This window comes from Dermacentor andersoni, chromosome 3 (genome assembly GCF_023375885.2).
Source record: "Dermacentor andersoni chromosome 3, qqDerAnde1_hic_scaffold, whole genome shotgun sequence".
Taxonomy (NCBI): Eukaryota; Metazoa; Arthropoda; class Arachnida; order Ixodida; family Ixodidae; genus Dermacentor; species Dermacentor andersoni.
The window spans coordinates 24019406-24045790 of NC_092816.1; the positions used below are offsets into that span (position 1 = coordinate 24019406).

The following is a 26385-nucleotide window of genomic DNA, read 5'->3' on the forward strand; positions in this document are numbered from 1 at the left end:
TGCTCGTGATCTCAGGGGAGCAAACATGGGTTTATTAGTTTTGGGAAATTATGCGGGAGTAGGCAATGATATTGTTTTAGCCAGGAGGGCATACCATAGGAATGAAAAAGAAGGGTGTCGATCACTGACTTAGTACTTCAATGCAGACTTTTGTTTTCGTGAAAGCCCACACGGGCTAATGCATGCAAGGGCTAACACTCAAATGTGGCTTTCATGCATAAAGAGTTAAAGAAACAAGACAAACACTACGATAAAGGAGACGGGGGTGCTAAACTTCCAACTGATTTATTTCATGACACCTGTGAAAGCTTATACACTCAGAGCAAGCAACAACACACACACAATCCATTGTACGCGTATCGGTGAGCCTGGATTACCCACATCTGTCCAAATCTTGCTATGACTTCAGCTTCTTCTGTATCATGTGTCAGCTGATTATGATGATGTCCTGTAATTGTACATTTGTTGGAAGTCAGGGATTTGCAACAGATGCTGCCATAATTTCAGAAGCAGCAGCACACGATCAAAGTCTGGAGCTGCCGCTGCGACCAGCACTTGCAGCCTAAAGTGGTAGAGAGAATAGGAGAGGAGATGAGAGGAAAGGGGCCGGAACCAGCTTCTCAGCTTACTAGGCAAGCATCTAGTAAAGGACACATTAGCATACGCATTAAAAAAAAAAGTTGATTATATGTGTACATATTTCCTTTTCAGTCAGCGCCTTGTTCACATTAGCAAATTTTAGATTTTTCACATATAAAGTTAGGGGATGCAAACTGCCGGGCTTACAAAAGAATGCAAGGAGAGTGCAAAAATATGCAAGGGCCTTACAATGAAGTTTGGTATTTTGTGTACACAAAGCCGTGTGGGTATGCTATTTCTGAAACTTCCTATTATGGTTTGCAACTACAGTGGACTCTCTTTAAACAGAACCTCAAGGGACCAGGGAAATTGGTTCCTTTTATCAAGAGTTCCATTTACTGAGAGACAAAGCTGAATAAAATTCCATGAATACAAATCCAACCAACCATGAGGGTGGTGTTCCGTTTAAGAGGCAGTTCCGTTTAAGCAATTTCCATTTATCGAGATTCCACTCTACGTCAATTACTAACTCTGCCAAAGTGCCACACCTGAAGTCTGCAGTAATGCGTACTTGAGTCATCTCAACACTGCATTCACCAGCAGACATATTTTGTAATGATCCATTTCAATTGTTATTCTTTTGGTATTGTCCTCGCTTGCTTGACACCGCTGTGCCTCTGTTACTGTCGGGATCAGCCACTTGATGTGGTGGGTGATTAAGAAATATAAGAATGAAATATAATTGGGTCTTTACCAAATATGGACCCATTCCATTAGCACAGTAAGTCTATACAGCCTTAACGGTTTCTGCTATCTAGTACAGTGAAATCCTGATAATTTGGAATCTCTTAATTTGAATTGATGAATAATTCGAACTGCTCTGCTGGACCCGGCAAAGCCCTATGTATTTGAATAGAGAAAAAAATTCTGCGAATTTTGACTCCAATAACCACACAACGGTTATTTCGAACGAAATTTCTCACTCCCATAGACTGCTTCTCGAACAAACCCGAATGAAAGGCGAAGGTTCTATGCTTTGCTAGCTACCATAATATTGCATTCCGTAAAGATCACGAGGAAAGATTCGCGCCTGAGCAAGCAAAGCGGCGCTTATCCTCCTTTTCTCTCTGGCTTAAAAGGAGCAGGAAAGAGCCCCTAGCCTACACGTGATCATGTCACGATGCGCTCACCCAAGTCCCCTCCCCTCCTCTCTCTCCTAGCATGTGCTTGATGACATTACAGTGCACTCGATCACGTCCTCTCCCACATTGGGCATGCGGGAGGATGGCGCACATCAAGCCACCATCCTTCTTGACTCACCCTTGCACGTTTTCCCTCGCACCCACAGCAAACTGTGGGAAAGGTGTGATCTTATTGCATTTGGACTTTAGATGGGACCTAGGCTTCTTCTGGCACGTGTTGTCACACACTGATAAAGGAAAGATAAGACTTTCAATGTGAGCCCAGTGACGGTTTTGGTTTTGTGCACTGCACCTCACAATAATTCACTGGGCTCTGTATATAAAGGGGCTCTCCAAAATTTGAACTTCGTATTGTTTGAATAAATTTCCAGTTCCCCTTGAAGTTGAAATTAATGAGATTATACTGTACTTGCCTTATAGTTGATGAAAACGCATTGGCAAATACACCATTGTGCAAGTCAACGCTAATTTGTACTATAATTGTGCCAGCCAATTACATTTGGCTCATTTCTGTGACTTCACAGTGGAGGCAAACGTCTTGTAATAATGGCATCTCTTGGGAACTGCGTTTTGGAGTTCCAAGTTACAGAAGGCAGGTGCATTGCAGTTTGGGCAGAGCTTGTACTGAATTCACCAGATACAATCACTTCTGTCAACATGTACGCCAATATCAGATGCAAACTGTTTGCCCTTGCTATATTTTCTTACACGTGGCGCTTGTCTTTTTCTAGTCGAGTGTGTTGTCTTCTGCCGCCCTCAACCGCTTCAGCTAGCACTCTACCAAAACCTGCTGGATACAAACATGGTGCGGGCTTGCCTAAGCAGTTATCTGTCAACTGATGCGAACTGTCCCCTGGCTTGCATTCTGGCTCTTCGAAAACTCTGCAACCATCCCCTACTCGTTGCCTCCCAGGAATTTGCTGACAAAGATGAGGACGCTGGTTTAGTAAGATTCTTTCTTTTCTCATTTCGCAGTTCTGCCTATTTAGTATTTATGCATGATACAGTAACCCAGATGGTACTGGGCAAGACTTTTGCTTTATTAGGAGTCTTACTGTAAGTGGAGTCATTGGAAACATTATTTTTGCCCATAAGTTGGCTTGAAGACTGAAAGACCGGTTTATGGTGCTGCATGCACACTGTAAACACATTATGTAATTACATTTATGGCTTTTTCCTTCTTGCAGTGCTGTCATGGTAATGTTGCACTAATGCTTAGAAGAGATGTGAAAAAATAAAACATTGAAAGTAGACGCTGAAAGATTTGGGTGCTCACGGAACTGCAAAACATCGTCTATGGCACACAGTTTCGAAACCTCCGAATTTAATTGTGCGTATTCTACAGCACGGCCCATTTTTAAAAGATTCGTTACCATCTGAATATTGCTTGCATCTACCCACACTCTGTAGTGCTGTAACATTCACTGCTACTTTTTAAGATTTTTTTTTGCAATACATGGTGCAGACTTGACTACCAGAGTTTCTAAACAAAAGAGACGTAAATAACAGCATGTTTTGTCATAGTTTCGTTATATATGTAGCACATAATTAGTGATGAAGTGTTATTGCTGCATGTGGAAGTACAGCCAGAACATTCTATTTCTAGGGTCTGTGATCTAGCCGTGACCAAATTTTATTTTTGCATGCCTCTTTTGACTGTTTCTATGGCTCTGAGTTAATAGAGCACTGTAAATTTTGTGCTTGATACAACACATTGTGGCAGTGTTGTGAAAAATGATAGTGTATGTTTTATTTTCTTTATTGTCAAGTGTATGTTTCTTTTGTGTATGCTTGGCTAGGGTATGCTCCTGGCAAATGCATGTTTCGTCCCTTTGGCACACGAGTTCTCATTGAACTCTTCCATACTGCAGCAAATGATCATTCTGAACTGTTCTGGCATGTTACCTATATGACACTTCACTCATTCAAGCATGCGTAACGATGTGTACTTTTCATGAAATTGAAAAATTTAATGGTGGCCATTTTTGAGAAATTATGTTTGCTCATCATAGTGGTTAACTACGGTACCTTTGAAAAACCTAAGTGCGACCTAATTTAAAGGAGTGCGACTGTCATGGATGCGTCAGTGCTACGGCATCATCAATAAGGCGATGTCACTGAAAGTGGATGAGAACAAGTTTGTATTCTTTTCACTTGGAGTAATTCATGGTAGTACACGCTTTGGGTTAGCTTGGCATTGTTTCAACAGAGATCAATACGACAAGCATTGGAAGGTAATTGTAAGTTGAGAAATGCTGCACTTTATACTGCTGAAAATCTGAAATGCGAGCGGAGTACAAATTTAGTTCAGTTGGTATGTCCTCAGTTTTGGAAACAGTGATTACAACAGGGCATAATGCAGACTACAAACACAAGCTTTGACCAGCAACTCTAATGTTTATCTGCAGTGAAAATCTAGCATCCATGCGTCACTGAGTACAAATAGAACAACAAAGTGCATAGATCACTCTGATTTGTAGATCCTCTTAGAACTGAATCAAGTCCTATTCTTTGTAAATGCACAAAGTTATGATGAAAGCCATATTTTTTCATGTTTGTTTGTACTAGTGTAAGTCAATATCCACATTGTGGTAGTAAATTGGAAAGCTAAGTGAGTTATAACTGATGCATTCCTTGAATCATCAAGGAATGTGTCAAAGACAGACACAGTACAAGCGCTTTTTAACAACTCATAACAGTTGTTAAACAGCGCTCGTCCAGTGTCCTTCCATTTTGTGTTGCTGTCGTTTTCTACACTGATTCAAAGAAAGTATGGTTATGTGTCTCCCAGTTTATTTTTTGCCTGTCCACCCTCGTCATTGACGCACTGATTTTGCAGGCAACTCTACATGCCGAAGCTCGCAGATGTCTCGCTTCAGAACTTGATCCCATGTTGATGGACCTCGAAGCGGGTTCTGGCAAGCTCACAGTTTTGGCTGCTATGCTTCATTCTCTGTGGACTTCCTTGCCTCGGGAGCGGATAGTCCTGGTGTCAAACTTCACAAAGGTAGCAATGTTGGATTTTTTTAAAGGCAACGGGACTTGACACTTGTATTACACTTTGTAGCTTTGTTACAGCTTTTGTACCCCTGTGATTATGTCCAGTCCTGCTTTTAAGAAACAGCCTATATGTGGTGGAAGATTCACTGTATTACAGATAAGACAAGAGGGAGAATAATATGCAAAACTGAGGGACTCAGTCTTTTGCTAGTACTATCAACTACACAAAACCAATATATTAAAGCTTAGGAAAGCATAGGGGAAATGTAACTATGTTTTTAATTAAATTGCCGAAATTATGAGTAAAATACGAAATGAAAGTGGAAGGAAATGCAACTTGCTGCTGGTGGCAGCTGAACACAAAACTTCAGTGTGATGCATGTGATGCTCTGCCAGTGGAGCCATGACTGCTAACATATGCAACAGGTTACGTGTAGCAGCAGGGCATAACATCAGGATGTATCAATTGTGGAGAGAGCTCATAGTACCACATTTACTCATATGTAAGCCAAAACTCATAATTCTAAGGTCCAGAAATAGAAAATAGGTTTCCTTGAATATAAGCCGACTAGAATATCAACAAAAGTAAAGCTCTGTTCACTGTTACTTATAGCATATTAGTCACAGATGTTTTTTGAGTAATTGTGCATAACACATGGAAAGCTTGCTCTCGTGGCATAAACTCATTCTTTGTTCGCATCTACATTACGGTAAGTCCGCTGCTAAAAAGAATGCCTAACAAGTACAGTAAAAGCTTGTTAATTCACAACTCGTTAATTCGAAATAGCTACCGCGGTCCGTCCAGCAATGTATTGAAAGCAGTATGTAACACATCCTGCTAATTCACATTGAAATCCGCGCCGTCACCAATAAGTCAAACTCTGTGCCATCGTGAGTGGGGAGAGTGCTAGTGTGCGGGAGCACGTCGGCGACGCTGGCATCACCGCAGCTATGCTTTTTCCATCTGCGGCTCATTGTTTAGGCCTGGCTGGAGAGAGATAGGTTTGTACCTGGCCAGGCATAACCAACACCACTGTTGCAGGTCGCTTCTCTCCCGTGAGGTTCTGTACAAAGCTCAAGGGCGATAAAATCGTTGCCATGCACTGTATGCTGTATGTGTGAGCGAAAGGGTGCAAGGGTGAGCCGGTGAACGTGGCTCCATCTCGCATGCGGGAGCGAGGAAGGCGGGGCAGATGAACGCCCTCTCCTGTCGTGCGCGAGTTACGGAGGTGAAGTGAAGGGAGGGAGAAAGGGAGGGAGGGTGGGAGGGGGACATTCTTCTTAGGGGGCTGCTGCTTGCGGCGCGGCCATGCGGTCATCGTATCTTGAAAGTGATCTGTGACTTTGCCAAACTGCGCGCCCACGTAGGCCTCATCTTCAAAGTGATCTGAGATGTTTGCAGAGTGCAGATGGTGCCAGTAGCTTCGTATGTGATGTGCTTTCTACATTTTGTTCGCGTTGAAGCGAGAGCTGTATGAAGGTCAATTCGCTTGCTGCTACTGCCGCAATTCTTCACTTCACCGTTTTTCAGCGAGTTTCCGTGGTCATTGAGTGAGACGCGTTCATGTTTATCTGTGTGCGCATGACACCGTACTTGTTAATTTAGTTAGTAACTGAATGTTTGCAAGTTTATACAGCCGATAATACCACTATCCTTATTTTGTATAGCTATCTACTAATGTGCTATCGCAATTGATGCTTCGCTTTTCAGCCGAAACTTTGAAATTTGAATTAACGAGCTTTTACTGTGATAAACACAATATAACTGGAAAAATGTTTGCCCTAATTGTAAAGAAATGGGCAGATATACTAATCAATTAGATGTGCGTTTACGTGAAAAACTAGTCTCTGGCCTTTATGCCATATCTAGGTGATAACTGATGGCAGGTACTAACAGCCTATTTCCTTTAACTATGGACCATAATGTATAGACAATCACTCTTACTCTAACCTGAAAATTCCTTAAGTGTGTTTTTGTTTGCTTCTACAGTGGAGGGCGCCAGAGATTTCTTGTTGGGATGCCTTGAATGTGCTAGCTTTATGCAGCTTCCTTCCAAAGCATTATGCTTGCTCCTTACAGCTCATGTATGTTAAAGTTAAGCCACTAACGTCTTTACTGGGATGGTGAAGTTTGACTGGCAGCTCTGCATAGACACCATTTGTTTGTGTGCCTGTCATCCATTTTGCAAACATTGTTTAGCGCACTGTAGTTGATGTCACAAAAGTGAACCAATTTTAGATTCCAAGTTCAAATACCGGTCACATTTAGCAGGTGCACTTTCTCAGGAAGCCTTTCAGTCTAGTGACATAAATTCAGTTCTTGAACACATCATTGAAAGCAACGTCAACGCTGGCAACTTGCTTGTAAAATCCTTGAACTGTGTTCTCAATTTTAATCCAACCCTTAAATTTTGTTGCTGGCATTTTGCTAGAAACTATTGGCTTAGACTGAAATAAGCTGCTGTTGTGCCATTTTGAGGCCCAAGATCTCAGTTACGTCAAATGTAGAAATTTTGGGTGCTTATGCTCTGTGTGTGTGCACAAGTAGTGTCCTGCACAAATGAAGGAGCTTGTTTTATCATTTCTCTAATGGAAGTATGTTAGAAGTACGGAAGTGCTTGTTGGAAGCACATTATGTGTGTGCATCTGTGTGCTTTGTCCCACCTCTGCCAAGTGCCCTCTCAGCCTTCTTTTTTCTCACATTCCATTGCTGACCTTCTCCATATTTTTTTTCCAGACTCTGGACATCCTTGAAGACGTGTGCACTCAGAAAGGGTATCCTTTCTTGAGGCTGGACGGATCCACCTCAACGATGCAGCGCCTGGAGCTTGTCGAGCGATTCAACTCTCCACACTCAAACTGCTGTATGTGCAGTGAATTTCTATGTAGCATGTTATGTTGTGTTGTTCCTACAGCGCCAATGCCTAAATGGTCAACAAAGTAACCAAGCATTCTGATGAAGGCTGAATGTAAAAATGCCCGTGTACCATAATTATTTAAAGATAGACCAGGTCGTCAAGATTAATACGGAACCCTCCACGACGGCGTCCTTCATAACCCTCTGTGGACAGTCTCAGGATGTTAAACCCCACAATTTAAACACAGTTCTGGCACAGCCGCAAACATTACAAACTTCTGCTTCAGACTCGGTTGGTGTAACTGCCTGCCTTGGTACAAGTTTGAGTAACGTGTAAGGCTTCTAGGAGTGGTGTTGAGGGAAAAGAAAAGCGGGGGGTGGGTACAAGTTGCTGATAGAAAACTCGGAAAGTATTCAATTTTGATGAACTATGTTGAGCATGCATGTAAAGTGTAGGCCTTGCTTGTTCTGTTTGTACTGTATGTCTCTTTATTTAAGTCTTGAAACACGACCATACTTGTATGTTGCATACTAAAAATCATTTTTTGCGGTCAAACAGTATTGCCTGGTAAATCCTGCTGGGTTAAATATTTGCCATTCAACAAACACTCCTCACACCACTTGCTTGCACCACAAGAATGCACCACACTCCTGACACTTGCACCACACTCCTGACACCAGTTCTTGCACCACAAGAACTCTTTCAAATTGTTGCTTGCAGGGACACCAATTCACTGTGCTCTAGTTACGTGAAATAAATCAATGCAGCCCTTTCCCTGTCTTTTTATTTTTATTTTTGAAGGTCTCAGTAGGTGGTGTAGTCACACAAGTTCTGTAAATTTCTTAGAGAGCATGAACATTGACTCTTGGACACTTGTTAAGTGATAAGGGTGTACTAGTAAAAAGAAAAATGTGATGTTCGTGTAAGTAAGCCAAGTATTCAAGGGAGTGTCATTGAAAGGAGCATTGTAGCTCAGTGTAACAAGATTTCCCTGTTAAGGTTTTTGCTCCCAATATCTTGGTTCTTAATCTTTTTCGTTGTGTTTTGATTTGCAGATATGTGTTTACTTTCAGTTGAAAGGCAGCATACAAGAAGACCGTTTTCATTCTCTTTGTGACTGTTTTTCTAGTGTAGCTTTTGAATAAGATTAACAATAATATAATGTAGCTGTAAGTTGACAGCTCATCATGGTGCTCCCATCTTTTATACAGTGTGGGATCCACTGCTCACTAATGTTTTATGTGTGCTGCTTGTTGCAGTTGTGTTTCTGCTCAGCTGCAAAGCCGGTGGTGTGGGGCTCAACCTTGTTGGAGCCAGTCGCATTGTTCTGTATGACGTAGACTGGAATCCGGCAAATGATCTGCAGGCCATGGCACGTGTCTGGAGGGATGGCCAATCTCGCCATGTTTCCATCTACAGACTTCTGACCACGGTTAGTCACTGACAGCATTGCCTTTGAAAGCCGTGAGCTACCCTTGTAAGCTTATAAATGGCTGTCTATAGTGTGTACTTAACACCATGTAAGGCAAACAAATTTAGTGTCAGTTTGAGTGGGTGCACTTCACTAGTGTCATTCACAGTCTGTCACACGGAAAGGTTTAGCGACGCTCGTTTCAGAACGTGCTTGCCAGGGAGTGCGTCTGCTGAACTCGCTTCACTGTGTCGAAATGTGTAACCTCAAGAGCAGGTCTTTAAAAATAAATAAAATAATACAGATAAAGTAATAATAATAAGATAAATAAAAGTACACTGGACTCCGGATAAATGAAACTTGGTTAAATGGAAATGTCAGATAAACGAAACAATGGTATCAATGTTGGTTGACCGCCCTTAGGCACAATGTTAACAAACTTTGGTTAAATGAAAGCCACCTTTCTTGTGAACTCCATTTAAACAGAACTTTTGCCGAAACTGCCACCTACCTCATCAGTATAAGTAAGAGGAAATGTTTGACGAACGTGTAAAATGGCAATGCTATGAATAGTGAAGAAAATTCAATCTATCATGCAACTGCAGGAAAGTTAATGCAAATTAAAGATGCTGAAGTTGCAACTTTGTTCCCATCAATAGGGATTTGCTAGGCAAGTAATAATTTCTGAGAAAGAAGAGAGCACCATGGGGGTATGTAAGATCTTGCAGTCAGGTTGCCTCTACTGCTTTGTTCACACCGCCAGGATTAAGAGAGCCCAGGTGAGGCCCTTGTTACCTACTCTGAGGAGACAGTGGAAGATATTAGTGAAGTTTGTGCCGAAGACATAGATAATACTGCTCTAGTGCATGTTAGTGTTCTGCACCAGAAAGCAAGAGATGCATTTGAAATTCTTCAGTACTATTTAGAATGCAAGAACAGTGCAGAATCATTTGGAATCCTTCTGTGCATGAACACAGCCTTGCGCAAAAGAAGCTACAATATTTGAAGTAGGGTGTAGTAAAGTCTTCTCTCTTTTACCATATAATATTGAAATGCTTGGACATACAGTCAAACCCACTTATAACGATACCAGTTTTAACAATATATCGGTTATAACAATGAGAAGCTGCTGCACCGTCAACTTCTGCATGTTTTCCATGGTGAAATGACCTGCTTACTACAATGCTCTGATGCAACATTATCGGTTATAACGATGAAGTCTGGCTGCTGAGTGTCCGAGCCAAAAGGTAGTGAAATGTGAAATTCTTGAAAAGAAAAAAGAAGATGAGAAATTGGAGCTGCTGCATGATGGGCCGCTGCTCCAACAGCCGCCGCGCACTCATTTTCCAGCCATCTCCGTGCAGCTCTCTCCCGTCGCCCGTCCACCCTCCGAACATGAATGGGCTGCGCCCATAGCTCTACGCCGCCCCACCTTCCAAAACAGAAATGGACCTTGCCAACTGCACCGCAAGCAGATTGCTCGCATGTTGCTCGCTGGCTCCTCATTCATCCTGTACTGCCCCCTCCGCCTCCCTGCTGGCGCTGAGCCATGCTACCGCAAGGGTTGCAGAACATAGTGCTAGCCTTTCCTCCTTCCCTCAAGAACCAATTCTTTCCTCATTCAGCGCAGTTCTGCGAACAGCTCAATCGCTCGCATTCGTCATAGTTCGTTGTGTCGAAGTCGTTCCTGCCCACGCGGTTTCTCAGCTTCGCTTGACTCGCTGCCGAAACAGAAGATGGCTGATCCATCCGCTGAGCATCGGCAATGCACGACGTTGCCGGTGAAAAGAAAGGGCGTGGCTATAGATTTGGAAACTAAGTGCTTCCAACCGATCGGACGAGCATCATGAACGTGCTTACACCAGATAGCGATGACGATGATGGCAGCGATGATGCGGTAGGGCAAGCTGCCTCAACATTGTCCTCACAGGAGGCCCAGCAGATGATTCAGTCCCTCCGGGGCTTCATTTTCGCGAGCAACCTTCCGCTGTCCTACATGGAGCACTTGGATACCTTGGAGAAGGATACCGGCAACTTTCACGTATAGCGTGCAAGGCTGACGGACATGGGCCTTTCCCGTGCAAGCCAGTGAGAAGTACGTGGCGAGATGCTTGTGGCGATCTCTCCTCAGCATTTCTCCTGGATTTCTCAAGCTGACAGGCTGCCGCGGCAGCCTTCTCACAATTTTTAAAAGGACCCTTTCGAGGCCACCAACGCGATGCCTTGGCGGTGCTCTCATATCGCTTGCTACCCGTGACACCTTTTTGCAGTTGTTATAGCAGTGCCATTCTCTAACGCCGACAGCCGCGGCTTGTTACACACGATCGGAGGGCCCAGGAAGCACTTAAACGAGTGAACACAATCGGCAGACGGATGGAGGAAATGGACGGAGGATGGGGAGGGGCACTGGCCTCCTCGCCATTATGGTTTTCTCACATAAGCTCAGCCATCCCCGTATTTTGATTTTTTTCATGCAACCCGGTTATAACAATTATCGGTTGTAACAATGGAATTTTCGTGGCACTTGAATATTGTTATAAGTGGGTTCAACTGTACATCCAATAAAACAAGTGCTGGTTGTCTTTGTTTAAATAAAACTTAGGATAAATGAAACACATTTTTTCCACACCTTCAAGTTCCATTTAAGTATAGCCTACTGCAAGGAAAAAATCCAAAATCCGTCACTGCTTCATGTTTCTATTTGTGACAGGGCACCATTGAAGAGAAGATATTCCAGCGGCAAGTGACAAAACAGGAACTCAGTGGAGCTGTGCTGGATAACAAGAAGGATGGCAAGAGAGCCAAGTTCTCCCTCGAAGACCTGAAGGCAAGTACTTGTGTCCAAAGAAAGCATCTGGAACTACAGGAATTGCAGGAGCATATTGAAAGACAGGCAAAGCACCAAAGAGTGTTAATCAGTAAGGAGATATCATCAGAAACAGTATGCAGAGAATCGTCTGTTTCTCTGATGACTGCCAATCATGGTCAAGTGCTTAATAATTTCATTCACTGTCAGGCAGAGTGCAGTTTTTTATAGTAAACATTGTTTTACATGTGATCTCTAAAGGCACAGGAAACTTTCACTCATTAAATAACTATAACTGACTTCACTTCTGCTTGTTCTGGAATGTGAACCAGGGCTGGCAGTGATTATAATGTTTAGCTGTAGCTTTGTGTAATGGAGAAAGTGTACTGTGACTGGCATCACTGTTTGATGCATTTCTTTGCATAGAGGACCGCTCAAATGACAAAGACGTGGCCATTGTAGCTTTTCCTGTGCTGTGCCTCTTTTTTTTCCTGTGCTCAATGTGACATCAGCTGGTGCAAAGAGAAAACCTCTGTCTATAAAATGCTTGTTGCACTGTAACCAGTGTATCGGCTTTTGCATCTGGCATTACACATCTCTGAACAACATTGCAGGACCTGTTCACGCTTGATGAAGAGACCAGGAGTTCTACTCACAAGTTGCTGGGTTGTAGGTGCGACAGTATGGAGGAAACTGATGATGATTTCCGTGACAGTCATACCCAAGCTGACCCTGCAAAGGAGCCAAGTAAAATCCCTAAGCGTTCATCTCAGCTGGGGAGTGCAAAAACTCACGGCATCATCGGAAAGGTGCTTTCACTCTGCATACAGTTACGTAGTTCATAAAGTTGGTGTATGCGTGTCGGTACCTTTGCATGAGTGAATTGTGTTACTTTGGCATCATGCGAATTAATCACTTGTTTCCAGAGACAATAATTGTCGGTGACTCAGCAGATACTGTATTTTGGCATGTGTCTACTACATTATAACTTCGAAAATGGAAAAAATTAAGTACTGAATGGGGTGCTGCTTGTACATGAATTTTGCCTTGCACTGCAGCTTCACTGCAGTGTGATTGAGTTTTGTTCCTAGACATTTGTTAATGGCACGAACGTGACGGTCTGGGCCATTGTCAACATTGACAATTGTCCGAGCCACGGGAAGATCAACAACCTCTAGGCGATTGATGGGTAATTTTTGCCTGCAAACACAACCGCAGTACAGCAACTGATGGATCAGGACATCATTGAGACCACTCGGAAGCTGTACCGCAAGGCTCTTTTGCAGCGCAGGCTCACAGTGTGCCAGCAAGAGGTACAACTTTGATTTGCTGTGCGAGCCATCTGCTAAACTTTTCATGGAAAGAACTGGCACCATCGAAGGTCACCAACTGCTTTGTGCATGCCGGCTTTTCCAGCGCTGTCGTCAGCGACCCTGACGATGACCAGCCGGACGATGACTGCACTTGCAGCAATCTATACGAGGCTGTTCACAAAATTGCTGGCCAAGAGGTAGAAGGCGACTTTGAGAGATTCGCATTAGCTGACGCTGCTGCTCCCGTGATTGTCCCAGTGATGGATGCGGAGGTAATTGACCCTGTTGGCCTCGATGAGGATGAAGATCTGGCAGATGAAGAGCCACGTGATGTGCCAACTATGGTGCTGACGCGGCAGCACCTACGCCTACTGCTAAATAAGGTTGAATGCATGGGCGGCAACTACGGCCTCATGCAATGCTTGGTCAAATTAGAGCAGGGGTTGCTTGCGCCGAGTATGAACTTGAAACAGCCAAAGCTGACTGCCTTTCTTGCACCTGAATAAAGTTTTCCTTCACTGAATACATTGTATTTTGACTTCCTTGCAGTTGTGGTGCAATTAAAGCTTGACTGTTTTAGCTTTTCTTGGGTGGTCGCTTATATCAAATTACTGCTTATAATGGATTTTTTCACCATCTTGCTGACTTCGTTATAATGAGGCATTACTTTACCTAAGACGGCCATTACAACACCAGTCATACTCTTTGAATTTTTGCGAATGCTGTTTGGTCTCAGGAACGCTGCCCAGTTATTCCAACATTTTACTGACACAGTAACACATGGGCTACCCTTCGTCTTCGGCTATGTCGATGACTTGTTGGTAGCGAGCAAATCTGTCGAAGAGCATTTACACCACTTACGACTTTTGCTCCAACGACTATCTTAACATGGCATCGTCGTCAATGTCTCCAAAAGCAAGTTTGGTGTTGACAACTTGGGAGCTTCTAGGACATCACCTCGATGCCATTGGCACATGCCCACTTTCACCAAAAATCGAAGCAGTATAGAGCTTCCTCAGCCCCACAACGATCACGCACGAAGCTGCGGCAGTTCTGCAGTTAATTTTTACTGCCAGTTTATCAAGAACTGTGCTGCCATAGTAGCGCCTCTGGATCACCTCCTTACCAACAGGAACAAGACGTCCTTGCTACCCTGGGATGCCACCGCAGAAGACGCCTTCATCAAGATCAAGGGCATGCTCGCTAACACTGCTCTTCTTGCACATCCTAACCCCACAGCATCACTGGCCGTCATGACGGACGCGTCCAGTACAGCCGTGGGAGCGGTTCTCCAGCCGCACATCGATAATTCATGGCAACCCCTAACCTTTTTCTCCAAGAAACTCGCTCGAACCCAAGCTCGCTACAGCAGTTTCGGTTGACAGTTGCTTGGAATTTACCTCACTATTCATCACTTTCGCCATATTGTTGAGGGCCAACCCTTTACCATTTTCACGGATCACAAGCCCTTGACGTATGCGCTTTGCAGAGAATCGTCGACACATACACCACGAGAAATGCGCCATCTCTTGTTTATATCGGAATTCTCCACCAAGATCTGACACGTCAGCAGCGACCAAAACATACTTGCTGACACCCTGAGCCGTGTGCATGCCGTGACACCACCTGCATGTCCTGCGCCACTCGATGTGCAGACACTCGCCGTACATCAAGTTAATGACCCTGAAATCCTTCAACTGTGCTCATCTAAAACAGCACTGTGGTTGGATGATATCCTGCTTGATGGTGTAACACTCGTCTGCGACACTTCTACAGGAACACTGAGACCATCTGTTCCCAGCACGTTACGCAAGCAGCTTTTCTACACACTGCACCAACTTTCTTACCCCAGTGTTCGTGCCACACAACGCCTTATCTCATTGCACTATGTATGGCCCCGGATGAACGCTGATGTACGCGACTGGGTTTGTGCATGTGCACCTTGCCAATGTGCAAAAGTTCATAGGTATCCTGTTTCCCCACCACGCCATTTCCTCCAACCTGATCATTGTTTTGATGTTGTTCACATTGACATTGTTGTATCACTACCACCGTGTCAGGGATTGTGCTACCTGCTCCCCTCTATCGATAGGTTTACCTGTTGGCCAGAAGCAACGCCACTTCAGGAAGAGCTCTGCTGTGGCGGTCGTGGCAGCTTTTGTCACAACATGGGTTGCCCGCTTCGGATGCCCTACCAAAATTGTTACTGACAGAGGACTGCACTTCGAGTCCGCTTTCTTTCAAGTGCTCCTGCGCTTGCTTGGCACAAATCGTCTGCACACGGCCGCCTACCATTCCCAAACCAATAGCTTCGGGGAACACTTTCATCAATATCTCAAGTCAGCGCTGATTGCTCATGGCACACCATCGCAATGGGTTCAAGGTCTACCACTGTTTCTTCTGGGTATCCAGTACGCCTTGAACTCGGACATCGGGTGCTCGAGCGCAGAGCTTGTCTACGATACTCCGCTCCGTCTGCCCAACGACTTCTTTTCACCACAACCACCTTCAGCTGCTCTGTCTACTCACAAATATGTGCACCTTCTTCATGACCTCTTCGACGATCTAAAACCCTCTCTGACGTGTCCAGTTTCATCACGAAAACCTTACGTTTCAACTGACTTTGCAAATGCAACCTACGTCTTCGTGCACCATGGACCTGTTCGGCCTGCTCTCCATGCACACTACCTCGGACCCTTTCCTGTGCTGGAGAGACGTGAGTTCCCATGCATCATGGACATTCATGGCAAACCTGACACCATCGCACTTGACCGGCTGGAGCCAGCCTACTGTGAGGCGACTCCCACAGTCGCATCTTTCAATTCAGCCCCGGACGTCTCCATTCCAGTCAGTGCTCATGCCCCTTCAGTCCGCTGGGTTTCATGGACGTGCTGATATTGTTTGTAGATCATGTTGCTCTCTAGAGGGCGAGCTATGTAGCGCCAGCAACATTGATGTGATTGCCCTAGAGAAGAAGACGAGGTCAGGCGATGCCATGAGTGGTGTGGGAGTTTAATTGGCTGGGAACCAAAGAAACAAGAGATCAGTTGAACTTGAGCTCTGGTGCTGGAATAACGTCTTGTCTCTCTCTTAATTCAATGTTTGCAAACAATACAGTTTTTTTTATTAATGCAGAATTGCTGTAGTTCTAACAATATTGAACTGTGATTGCTTTGCCGCCACTGAAAGGTGTTGCACAACCTTTGAGAATCTTTATGCAGCCTATGTGCACAGAACTTCTTAAAAGTGCATGAGCCATATTCCTTGCAAAACCCGTTGCCAGGCTGCTACACCTGCTCTTTATTTTAATCCATTGCAGAAGCTTGGCATGAGTGATCTGCTCCGGTGGGAACACATTCCTGCACCAATTGGCGAGCACTTTTTACAGGTGAATGCGTTAGACACCACTGGTAGGCAGTGTCTTTTCTAGTTAATAACAAAGTACTATGTAGTATTAGTAGTGTTATAATAACACAAGAACGGAGGAAGCGATACACACAGGTGAGGACTTTCAACAACTGTGTATTGTAAACAGGACAGGGAATTATATGCATTATTTCACTGGAAGTGCGCGTGTCACACAACCAGATCTTCAAAAACTCTCTAAAATCAACATGAAGGAACACAAGCTCTTTTTTGGTAACCCTTTTCCAGTAAACATTTGTTGGAATTTAGTGCCAGTGTCTCTTGCGTCCTCTGTCCTTGAGTTGTTTTAGTGCTGTTACTTTGTTGTCATGTACCAATAAGCCCGCACTGTTCTTGTTAATCTTCCATATCTCATAGAGTGCTTGAGTGTAGCACCAGCACAGTTCTTTAATTGTTAATCTAATCAAAGATACCTTACATGGCTCGGTCATGGGGCATTGAGTGAGATGGGTTTTAAATAAATTACATGAACTACACGATTAAAAGTATGTAGTAAACTATAAATGCAAATATATAGATACAGTCAAAACAGGATATAGCAACCACGGATATAGCTAATTATCGGATATAACAAAGTAAATTACAGGTTTCTCGCCAATACCAGTAGGTTATAGGCTTATAATGAATATTGGCTATAATAAAGGTGTTTTCATGTCATGTGTCATGCGACTTCATCATAATGAGGTTCATTTATAGCAAAAATTTAACACTTGTAAACATATTCAAAGCAACACCCTCAAAGAGTACAATATAAAAAATGATATAAACATATTAGGAACAAGCAACCAGCCAGTTAAAAGAGAAAATAACACAGAATCACAATTCAGTAATCTATAAGAAGGAAGAAAATTGACAAAGATCATACAATATTTGAGAAGTGAGCTGAGAAACGCACAATTTAATACAATGAAAAATAAAACTAGAAATGATAACATGGCTTTAGTACTGAGAATATGCATGTTGATTGACTTCCAGAATTTTTATTGGTTAGTTTCTATAGCTATGTTAACGGGAATGTTATTCCACAGGCAAATGGCATGCGGAAGCAATGAGCTGAAAGCTTCAGTATTGCTGTAAACATACACGAAGCTTAGGCAATTGTGCAACCTACGTTAGGTGTATGACTATTTTTCCAGATGCAAGAGGTGGTGGGAGAATGCTCACAACACCAGGGATGGTGTATCTTTACTGTCATACAGCCACTTATCATCAATTCAGCCATTGCAGAAAATGAAATGGCCCTGATAAGCACTATACCAATGTAATAAAAGAAGTGTGAAACTACTGTACACCTCAAAAGGGTCCTGAAGCACTTTTCTAACAAATCACAAAATGTCCTCACTAGTATTAGAGGACGTTGCCTCACAAATCTCCTGCTGTAAAATTTTTTCGAATCCTTGAAGTATAAGTGGAGTTGCAGGTTATTGCACTGATGCGCAGCTTTCTCTGTCCTTTAATCTGTACTGGCACGCTGGAAGCTACACAGGAGGGGTGGCAAGGGGGCAAGGCCCTTCCCGTTCAGGCGTGCGCAGTGCTGTATCAGCACAAGAGGTGCACTCGGGCATCTGGAGCTATGTCATCTGGAGCTATGTGTGTAGGCTGCAAGCACAAAGATGGAAGTTTTCTTTTTTGTCTTTTTGAGATTGCAGACATGCATACTTTTCATTATGCAAAAAAGAGGTGAGGCAGGCAGACAGGACACAAGAGTAGAGAAGTGGACAACACGAACGCGTTCGTGTTGTTCACTTTTCTACTCTTGTGTCCTGTCTGCACGCCTCACCTCTTTTTTGCATAATGAATGCTTACCCACTAGCTCAGCTTTCTGTCGTTCTAAACATACTTTTAATTTATTTAGCTCAACATTTGCAATTATATAGTATTTCTGAGAATGTTCTTGTGATCACGAAATCAGCCAATATCTCTTGGTGGGCTTGGCTGTTTGCGATATAGCTGCATGATGACATTGTGAAGGAGAGAGCAAGCAATTTTTCACTGTTACGACACAATATTGTAATTTCCCTGCTGCAAGCAGTGCAATAATGTTTAGCTCACATGTTCATAGGAGCCTCCTCTACGGATCAGCAACGTTTTCTGGTTATGTTCTAAAAGTGTATCAAGGCCCCTTTAAGTTGCCCTCACAGGCATTAGTGATTCAGGATGACTGATGACTGTGGGGAAATTTAGCAAGTTTTGAATACTTTTCGTGCAGCAAAATGGCTGAATCATTAATACTGATGACACTGATCAGGGTTACAGAATGAGTGCCAAGAAAAGGGAAGCGCAGTCGAGGATGGCAGAAGACTAGGTGGGGCGATGAAATTAGGAAATTCGCGGGTGCTAGTTGGAATTGGTTGGCGCAGGACAGGGGTAATGGGAGATTGCAAGGAGAGGCCTTTGTCCTGCTGTGAACATAAAATGGGATGATGATGATGGTGATGATGATGATGATGATGATTGAATGAAAATGTGGTTCTGAAAAAATTACTGTATCAATATATAAACAGCGTCATTCGAGACTATGACAGTGGATGCAGAATGTTTTCTTGATCTGCGAGAAGCCCATAGAATGTTTCGAGTTGGAAGTTGGCTGCCTATTTTGCACACTGTTATAAAAGCTCCCAAATTTGCAGTGTTTAACGAACTTGAGTAGATTATCAAATTCATTCAACTTTTTTTTTCTTGTTACAGGACCCTCACCTGGTTGCTGCAGAGGACAACATCACATTTGTTTTCCGTAACACTGTCTCGAAAGCACAAACCGAAAATGATGTCAGTCCACAACTGTAGCCATCCACCTCACCCTCCTTATTTCGAATGTGTTTGTGAACAAGCACCACTAATCATTCATGCTCATTACTGTATTCATCATTTATTTTAGTCTTTGTTTGACCATGAACATATATATTTATGTTGGTTGCAATGTCTAGCAATATTAATAAAGAAATTATATGCTTGAAGGATTTCTTTTAACTATACTGGCACATGCATGTGAGCGTCAACTGAACATCTGTTGATGCAGTGCCTAAAATGTCGAACTTTCATTTAACAAAATTTCTTAATAGTTTTCCTTCCCCTAAAATGCTTTTGTTTCTGTTTACTGAAATATAGTAACCTTCCTATGCACCAACAGTATAGTGAAGTCTTCACATTATAAACACACACCTTTTGGCAACCTCACGAGAGCGATTCACAGGCAAGTGGCAAGCGAATCACGTCTTTGTTCCATTTCCTACTGAATCGGCATTTGAATTGCGCCCGTAGCAAGGCCAGCACCCCCAGAAAAACAAGGCTGGCACACTTAAGAGGAGGAAGCTTTAGTTCGGGAACTCCTATGTAAATACTACATTGGAATGGAGAAATCGTTTCTCTCAGTAACCACTACAACAATTTTGGTAAGGTATGTTGCCATAAAAAAAAAAAAAGAATATTGAATGTCTAGAAACTGTAGGAAGTGGAGTTTTTATTAAGCTGTCATTTTTTTTACAAAAAATTGCTGGAAATTGAAAAAGAAAAGAAAGACACTCGAGTAGTACCAAGTTTTTCGACTCCAACTCAGCATTAAAAAAAACACCACAATTTTGTTAACTGTACCTGTTGAAATGGGGAATCTCACACAACTAAAGCAGTCAAAATTGGTGTCTTATACATCACTCTGGAATAATACCACTAATTTGTGAGTAAGTTAGCAGGGTGACAGTTTGGGCTAGTTGGTATTCCATAGTCTAACAATAAGTGAATCAAGATGGGACGACAAGAAACAGAAACAAGTGCTTTAAGTTCCTTGCAAGCGCACGTCTGTCTTTCTTGCATCCCATCTTCATTCACACTTTAAGCTTGTTGTGATAAGACTTTTGTAAACCCTGGAAACATTGTAACAATTTTACGTAAGCTGTAAATTCATACATCAGGTTTACCCGCTTTAGATGCTCTAACAGATGCAGTTTACGGAATTGTGATGTCTGTTTCTTGGAGTGAGGTTACAGATTTGTTAACTTTGTGCCTCATTGCTTAAATGATATTGCACGACAAAAAAATGACACGGACGTGAGGGAAGACGACACACCAAGCGCAAACTTTCAACTAAGTTTATTGTGCTACTGCATCGATTTTATACATGGCAGGCAGCGTAGACCGCGCATGCGCTGCCTGCATCGATGCAGTGGCACAATAAACTTAGTTGAAAGTCTGCGCTTGGTGTGGCGTCTTCTCTCACGTCTGTGTCGTTTTTTTGTCGTGCAATATCATTTAAGCAATGGATTACCAACTTGCCCGGAATGCTGCTCTCATTTTGTGCCTCAATTTTTTTTACATACCAGTCTTCAGCAATATTTGTAAAAGATACCATGCCTTAATTCAAAATTCTGCTTGATGGAGTCACTAGAATTGAATTTTGTCTCTCAAATGCAATAAATTTCATTAAGATCGGTCCAAGAATCGTCTCATAAAAGTAATTATATGTTTTACATGTATTTGAATTGGGAAATTGGAGTTGCCCCCAAGCAAATGCTTGCTCCTAAAACTTTAATGCGAGATTTGTGGGCCAGCATTTGCATTTTCAAGCATGCTTCCATGAAGGCATGAACACGGCACTCTTATACTATATGCACTGCTGAATCCTCTTGTGATGTCATGGCCCAGCGTGTACAGTTCCTTGCTATATTCAGATGATACAGAGATTTGTATCAGGATCTATATCGAATAAGAGATCAAGGTAAGTGGAAATCACTGACCATGGCATTAGTCCTGCAGTGGACATGAAAGAGGCTGACGGTGATGATCACATCTACTTAAATGGCATCAGCTGGGATGTTGCATTCAAATTCGTTGACATAGATTAATTTTATTCACATTGTGTTCCTGTCAGTTGCCACAAGCTTTCTTGTTTGACTTGAAGTCAGAGCCGACAAGTTGCCATTATGTGCATCTAGGTGGTTTAGCTAGTACTTTTGTGTTACACATAAATCAGCAGGCTTATGGATTCATGTGGGGTTGTAATCACAGGGTGCAAATAAATTGTACTATGTACTCATCTCATCAGCAATAGCTATTAATGTGTTTTTCCCAAACTTGATGTAGTACATGGTGTTGTGAATGTAACTGATAGCTGTCATTCTGCTTTAGTACATCAAATGTAAAAAATAACGGTAATTATAGCACTTTGTGTTAGCCAAAGATGGTGATGAAGCAAGGGTATTATTTCGGGTATAAATTCAGTCTACTTATTATCTCTTTACAGCATGGTCCTCATAAGCACTGCTAAATTTTTTACAGTTGTTCTGAGATGAAACAATACAGCCCCTTTTACCCTCCTGTGGGTAAGCAAAGTACTCAAGACTAAAAACAGTTAGGGGCCAGGTGCTAGCATAACGAGAACTTTACAGCTGCAACATTCTTACTAAAGGAAATAAGCGCGGCGACCTATTTACTAGACAAGAGAACAGCTGGATATCTGTGACCTGTCTGTGCTCTCTTACATACTACCATGAGGCTTCCAAGTACTATTCGTTGGGAGGCATTCTTATTAAAAAAACTCTTTGCGATTCTTGTGTTTTTCTCGTTTCCCTGTGATAGCTGTATCCGCACATAAAATGTCAGGCAAATGCACTAACAAAAACCATTTGTTAGTCAGCACAGGCCCGTTTTCTGTGTGAACTTCCGTTCGTCCTGGTACTTTAGCGCTTCTAGCGAATAGGGCGGCTGACCTATGATCCTACGATAAACTATTTAGTGTGCGTTTGGTAACAATGGTCGTAACAGACAACGGTATTCAGATGGAGAATCAGGTGGACAATGGTACGTAGGAGCTTTGGCTCCTACGTACCATTGCCCATGTGATTGTCCATCTGACTGGGCAGAATTCGATTGCGAAGGAGTACACCTGTAGGAAGAAAAAAAAATGAGGAGGAGATATAATGGTGACGAGAACGACGGTAGCGGTCATGGTGATGAAAGGTCCCTGTAATGGAGAACAGGGGAGGCATAAAGGAAAAATGAATACCGAAATAGTGGCAGCAAGGTTACGAGGAGTGCATCTGTGCAAGACCCGAAACGCGCTATCGAGATGCAATGGAGACAGTCGCCATTGTCTCTCGGCATGCACACTCCATCTTGCACTAGGGTGCGTGCCTCAGTGAGTACCGCCTCCCCCTTGCAGAGCGGCAGGTGAGGAGGACATCGAGGCACCCTTCGTGCACGCCGAAAAAGCGACGCTTTGCGGCCAACAATGGCAATAGTGTCGTGGGTCTGAGCGCCATTTATGCCATTGTGCGAGCCTTGTTGAGATGCAAAGATCGCTCTTTCTCGCCCACGGCGAAGCAAGATGATCACGGGCACTCAAAGGCGAGTCGTCTCCCCAGCACGGAGACGGTGGTAGCCTGGAAAGGGGAACTGTGCTGCTGGTGCCATTCGTCGAAGTCGTGTGCGCTTGAATGCCGCGACGTGCAGTGCAAATGAATTATGCCCGTGTGTATTTTCAGTTTGTTGCAAGCGTGTTGTCGTCTTGTTTGCTTCTCTTCTTCAGGAGAGCTACGCCTTTTCATTGCGCTTTGGTAACCTTAGACCCTGCGAGCTGCTCCCGCTCTTTTCTTATTAAAGTTTCGTTTTACCCCTCCTCATCTTCTGATTCATGTTTCGCGCTCCTCTCAACAGCTTGTTCGTTCGCATTTTTCCTGCTTGGCCAGCATTTTACTCGTCATATATTTACGCACTTATACGTTTTTACTCTTTCTGTGGCCCGCAATGGGCGGCTCAGTAGCTATGGCATTCGGCTGTTGAGCACGATAGAGGTCGCGTGTTCGATTACCGGCTCTGGCGGTCGCATCTATACGAAGGCGAAATAGAGAAACGCTCGTGTACTTCGATATACGTGCACTTCAAGGAACCTCAGGTGGGCAAAGTTAGACTGGAGCTCGAGACTACAGAGCTCCTCATAACCTATACATTGCAGTTGAGGGACTCCACAGTTAAAACCCCTTCTCTCATTCATGCTTATTTATTCCTCTCTCTCTCGTCTCTACTGGTATCTGTTCAAGTGTGAAGCTAAAAATTAAACAGTTACAATGCGGTCAGCCGTCCTTTCGCATAGTACTGAAGCTCAGTCACGCCGGTACAGGTACCGAGACTGGACAAGCGGTTGTCCCTTGCTACAGTGAGGATCCTTTTGAGCAGAACGTGGCAGTGTGGTCACTTGGCTTCGTTTTGCTGCCAAACGAACTCCGCGTCGCACGCGTCTCTGAGACCTTAGCAAGGCAGCCGACAATGGTGACTCGTACACGCAACAGGTCACGTGACCTTTGGACATTTGGCGCGCCGGCCGCGCATGCGTCGCCAATACCGGGAAAACACGATGACAGCAACGCGCCTCAACGTCCGTATCGTTGCTATCGCAATAAAGAAATATGAAGAAGAAAGTTGCAGTTTCGCCCGCAAGGCGAAGCATTGACTGCGATAGCAAATTAGTAGACAGCTATACGAAGTAAGGATAGTAGATTTATCGGCCGTATAAACTTTGGAACATTCGCTTGCTAATTGAATTAACAAGCATGGTATCAGCGCGTGCAAGAAAACATGAACACATCACACTCGATGAGCGCGGACACTCGCCGTCAGAACGCTGGTGTGAGCAAGCGCGGCAGCAGCAGCGAGCGAAGTGACTTCGTGCGGTCTATCGCTTCAACGCAAGAACGGCCAGAACACAGCGCGCACAAAGGTATAAGCCGTCTGCAGATCCCTTTCAACATACGGCGGGCGCGACCGCGCGCAGCCGTGCAAGATGTCCACTTGTTGGCGGAGTCAACGTCGCCCGCCCCTCTCTCTTGCGCTGCCTCCCCGCTTTCCTCCATATATGGCGCGCGAGATTGAGCCGCAATCGGTCAGTTCCCCTTGCGGCCTGTTGCGAAAGGCACAGTTGCGCAGTTGCGCAGTTCACTCGCACATGCAGCATACGACGCGCGGCGACGGTGTTATTGCCCTTGTACTTTATAGGGAACATCACGGCGAAGACGACGGCGACGGCAGAAATGCGCCTGGAGTGTCCTATAATTGCTATCGCAATAATGCAGCGTGCGGTCTGAGAACTGCTGCCTGTGAAGCGTGCACCTCTGCAAGTACGGAGTCAATGTGGCGGAGCCTGACGTAAGAATCTTGAATTCAGCTTTTTACAGCGAAGCTATATTATAGCTACCCTCCGACGATGGTCGATGTCCGTCCGTCTACGCGTCGCGTCGACACGAAAAAAACTTTGGTCTCCAGTATCTCCCGGATGCTCTGTAGCTATCAATATAATGTAGGTATCTTGTATAAGATCATACTGAAATTGGCCGCTAAGACGACTATATCATTACGGGGAGTTTCAGTTACTTGTCATAATTAGTTCACAGTGTAATTGTAAACGTTACAGAATTCCCGTCTGCTGTCAATACATGGCCTTCTAGGGAGGGAGTATGGTTACAGAAAACGGCTGTAACTCTTGTTTTATCCAAACTATCAGGAATCAAATTATATGACAATTAGCCGCTAAGACGACCCTCACATTACGCCAAGTTTCATCTACTTTTCATAATTATGTAGTTCACAGTGAAGTTGTAAATAATGTGGAATTCCCGTCTGCTGTCGATACATCGGCTTCTACGGGAGGGAAACAAACAGCCCAATGTTTGTCCGCTATAATTAAACTCTAGTCCTTCCACGTCTCATTCGGCTAATTAGCTAGGAAATATGCTCTATCACAAATTACAAACAAAATCACTCCACAGTCAGAAGATGCATTCGTTGTCGTCAATCAATCAATCAATCAATCAATCAATCAATCAATCAATCAATCAATCAATCAATCAATCAATCAATCAATCAATCAATCAGTCAATCAGTCAATCAATCAATCAATCAATCAATCAATCAATCAATCACGTTTATTTAACGTGCCCAGCAACAAGCCTAAGGTCTGAGTGCTGGCGCACGCATACATTAAAATACAAAAAACAACACTGCAGTGGAATAATTTAAGAAAAAGCAATGAATTAAAAAGCGATTGTGAAGTGAAGAGTGTAGATACGAAATAATAATAATAATAACAACACACCCGCCATGGTTGCTCAGTGGCTATGGTGTTAGGCTGCTGAGTACGAGGTTGCGGGATCGAATCCCGGCCACGGCGGCCGCATTTCGATGGGGGCGAAATGCGAAAACACCCGTGTACTTAGATTTAGGTGCACGTTAAAGAACCCCAGGTGGTCGAAATTTCCGGAGTCCTCCACTACGGCGTGCCTCATAATCAGAAAGTGGTTTTGGCATGTAAAACCCCATAATTTTTATTCATAATAATAATACTTATATAAACATAAATGCGTCGATTGAGGTAAAACACACCGCAGCTTCGCTGCTCGTCCTTCTTTCCAAAATGGAAGGGCTGATGAATTTTTTTCTTCTCTTATCTTTTTTTTTTCTAATTTACGGATCTACTTGTCATGTTTGCTCATATAATTTCACACAGTGACGAAGGCATTCGTCAAGGGAAAACGTCTCTGATCTGTTTTATAATTCCGAATTGCAACACATTTCTCCCTAGCTACATTGTGCGTCTGTCACCCCCCCCCCCCCCCCCCGTTTCTATTTTCACTTGGTTTGCCACGTCAGCTACCATCTTGTATAGGTATATTTAGGCTACTATAATCACTTTTTTTCCTTCGGTGCGAAAAAAAAAAACTTTACGTTGCCAACAACTTCTGTAAAGCCATTTAAGATTTTCAGCGTTACGCACCCGGTTCTTAAGCTGTGCCACGGTATAAAATTA

General features: G+C 43.6%; 1 protein-coding gene across 1 annotated transcript in view; it reads left to right on the top strand.

Annotated features, from left to right (window-relative positions):
* LOC126518768 (DNA repair and recombination protein RAD54B-like) overlaps positions 1-19552 on the top strand; it is a 42280-nt gene extending 22728 nt beyond the window's left edge. Inside the window, exons 16-23 of the mRNA XM_050168545.3 lie at positions 2513-2727; positions 4621-4788; positions 7519-7645; positions 8899-9071; positions 11761-11877; positions 12471-12665; positions 16489-16557; positions 19284-19552. Coding sequence (XP_050024502.2) covers positions 2513-2727; positions 4621-4788; positions 7519-7645; positions 8899-9071; positions 11761-11877; positions 12471-12665; positions 16489-16557; positions 19284-19382 — 1163 coding nt within the window. The 3' untranslated portion in view covers positions 19383-19552. The remainder of the gene's footprint in view (positions 1-2512; positions 2728-4620; positions 4789-7518; positions 7646-8898; positions 9072-11760; positions 11878-12470; positions 12666-16488; positions 16558-19283) is intronic.
* Positions 19553-26385: the final 6833 nt, after the last annotated feature.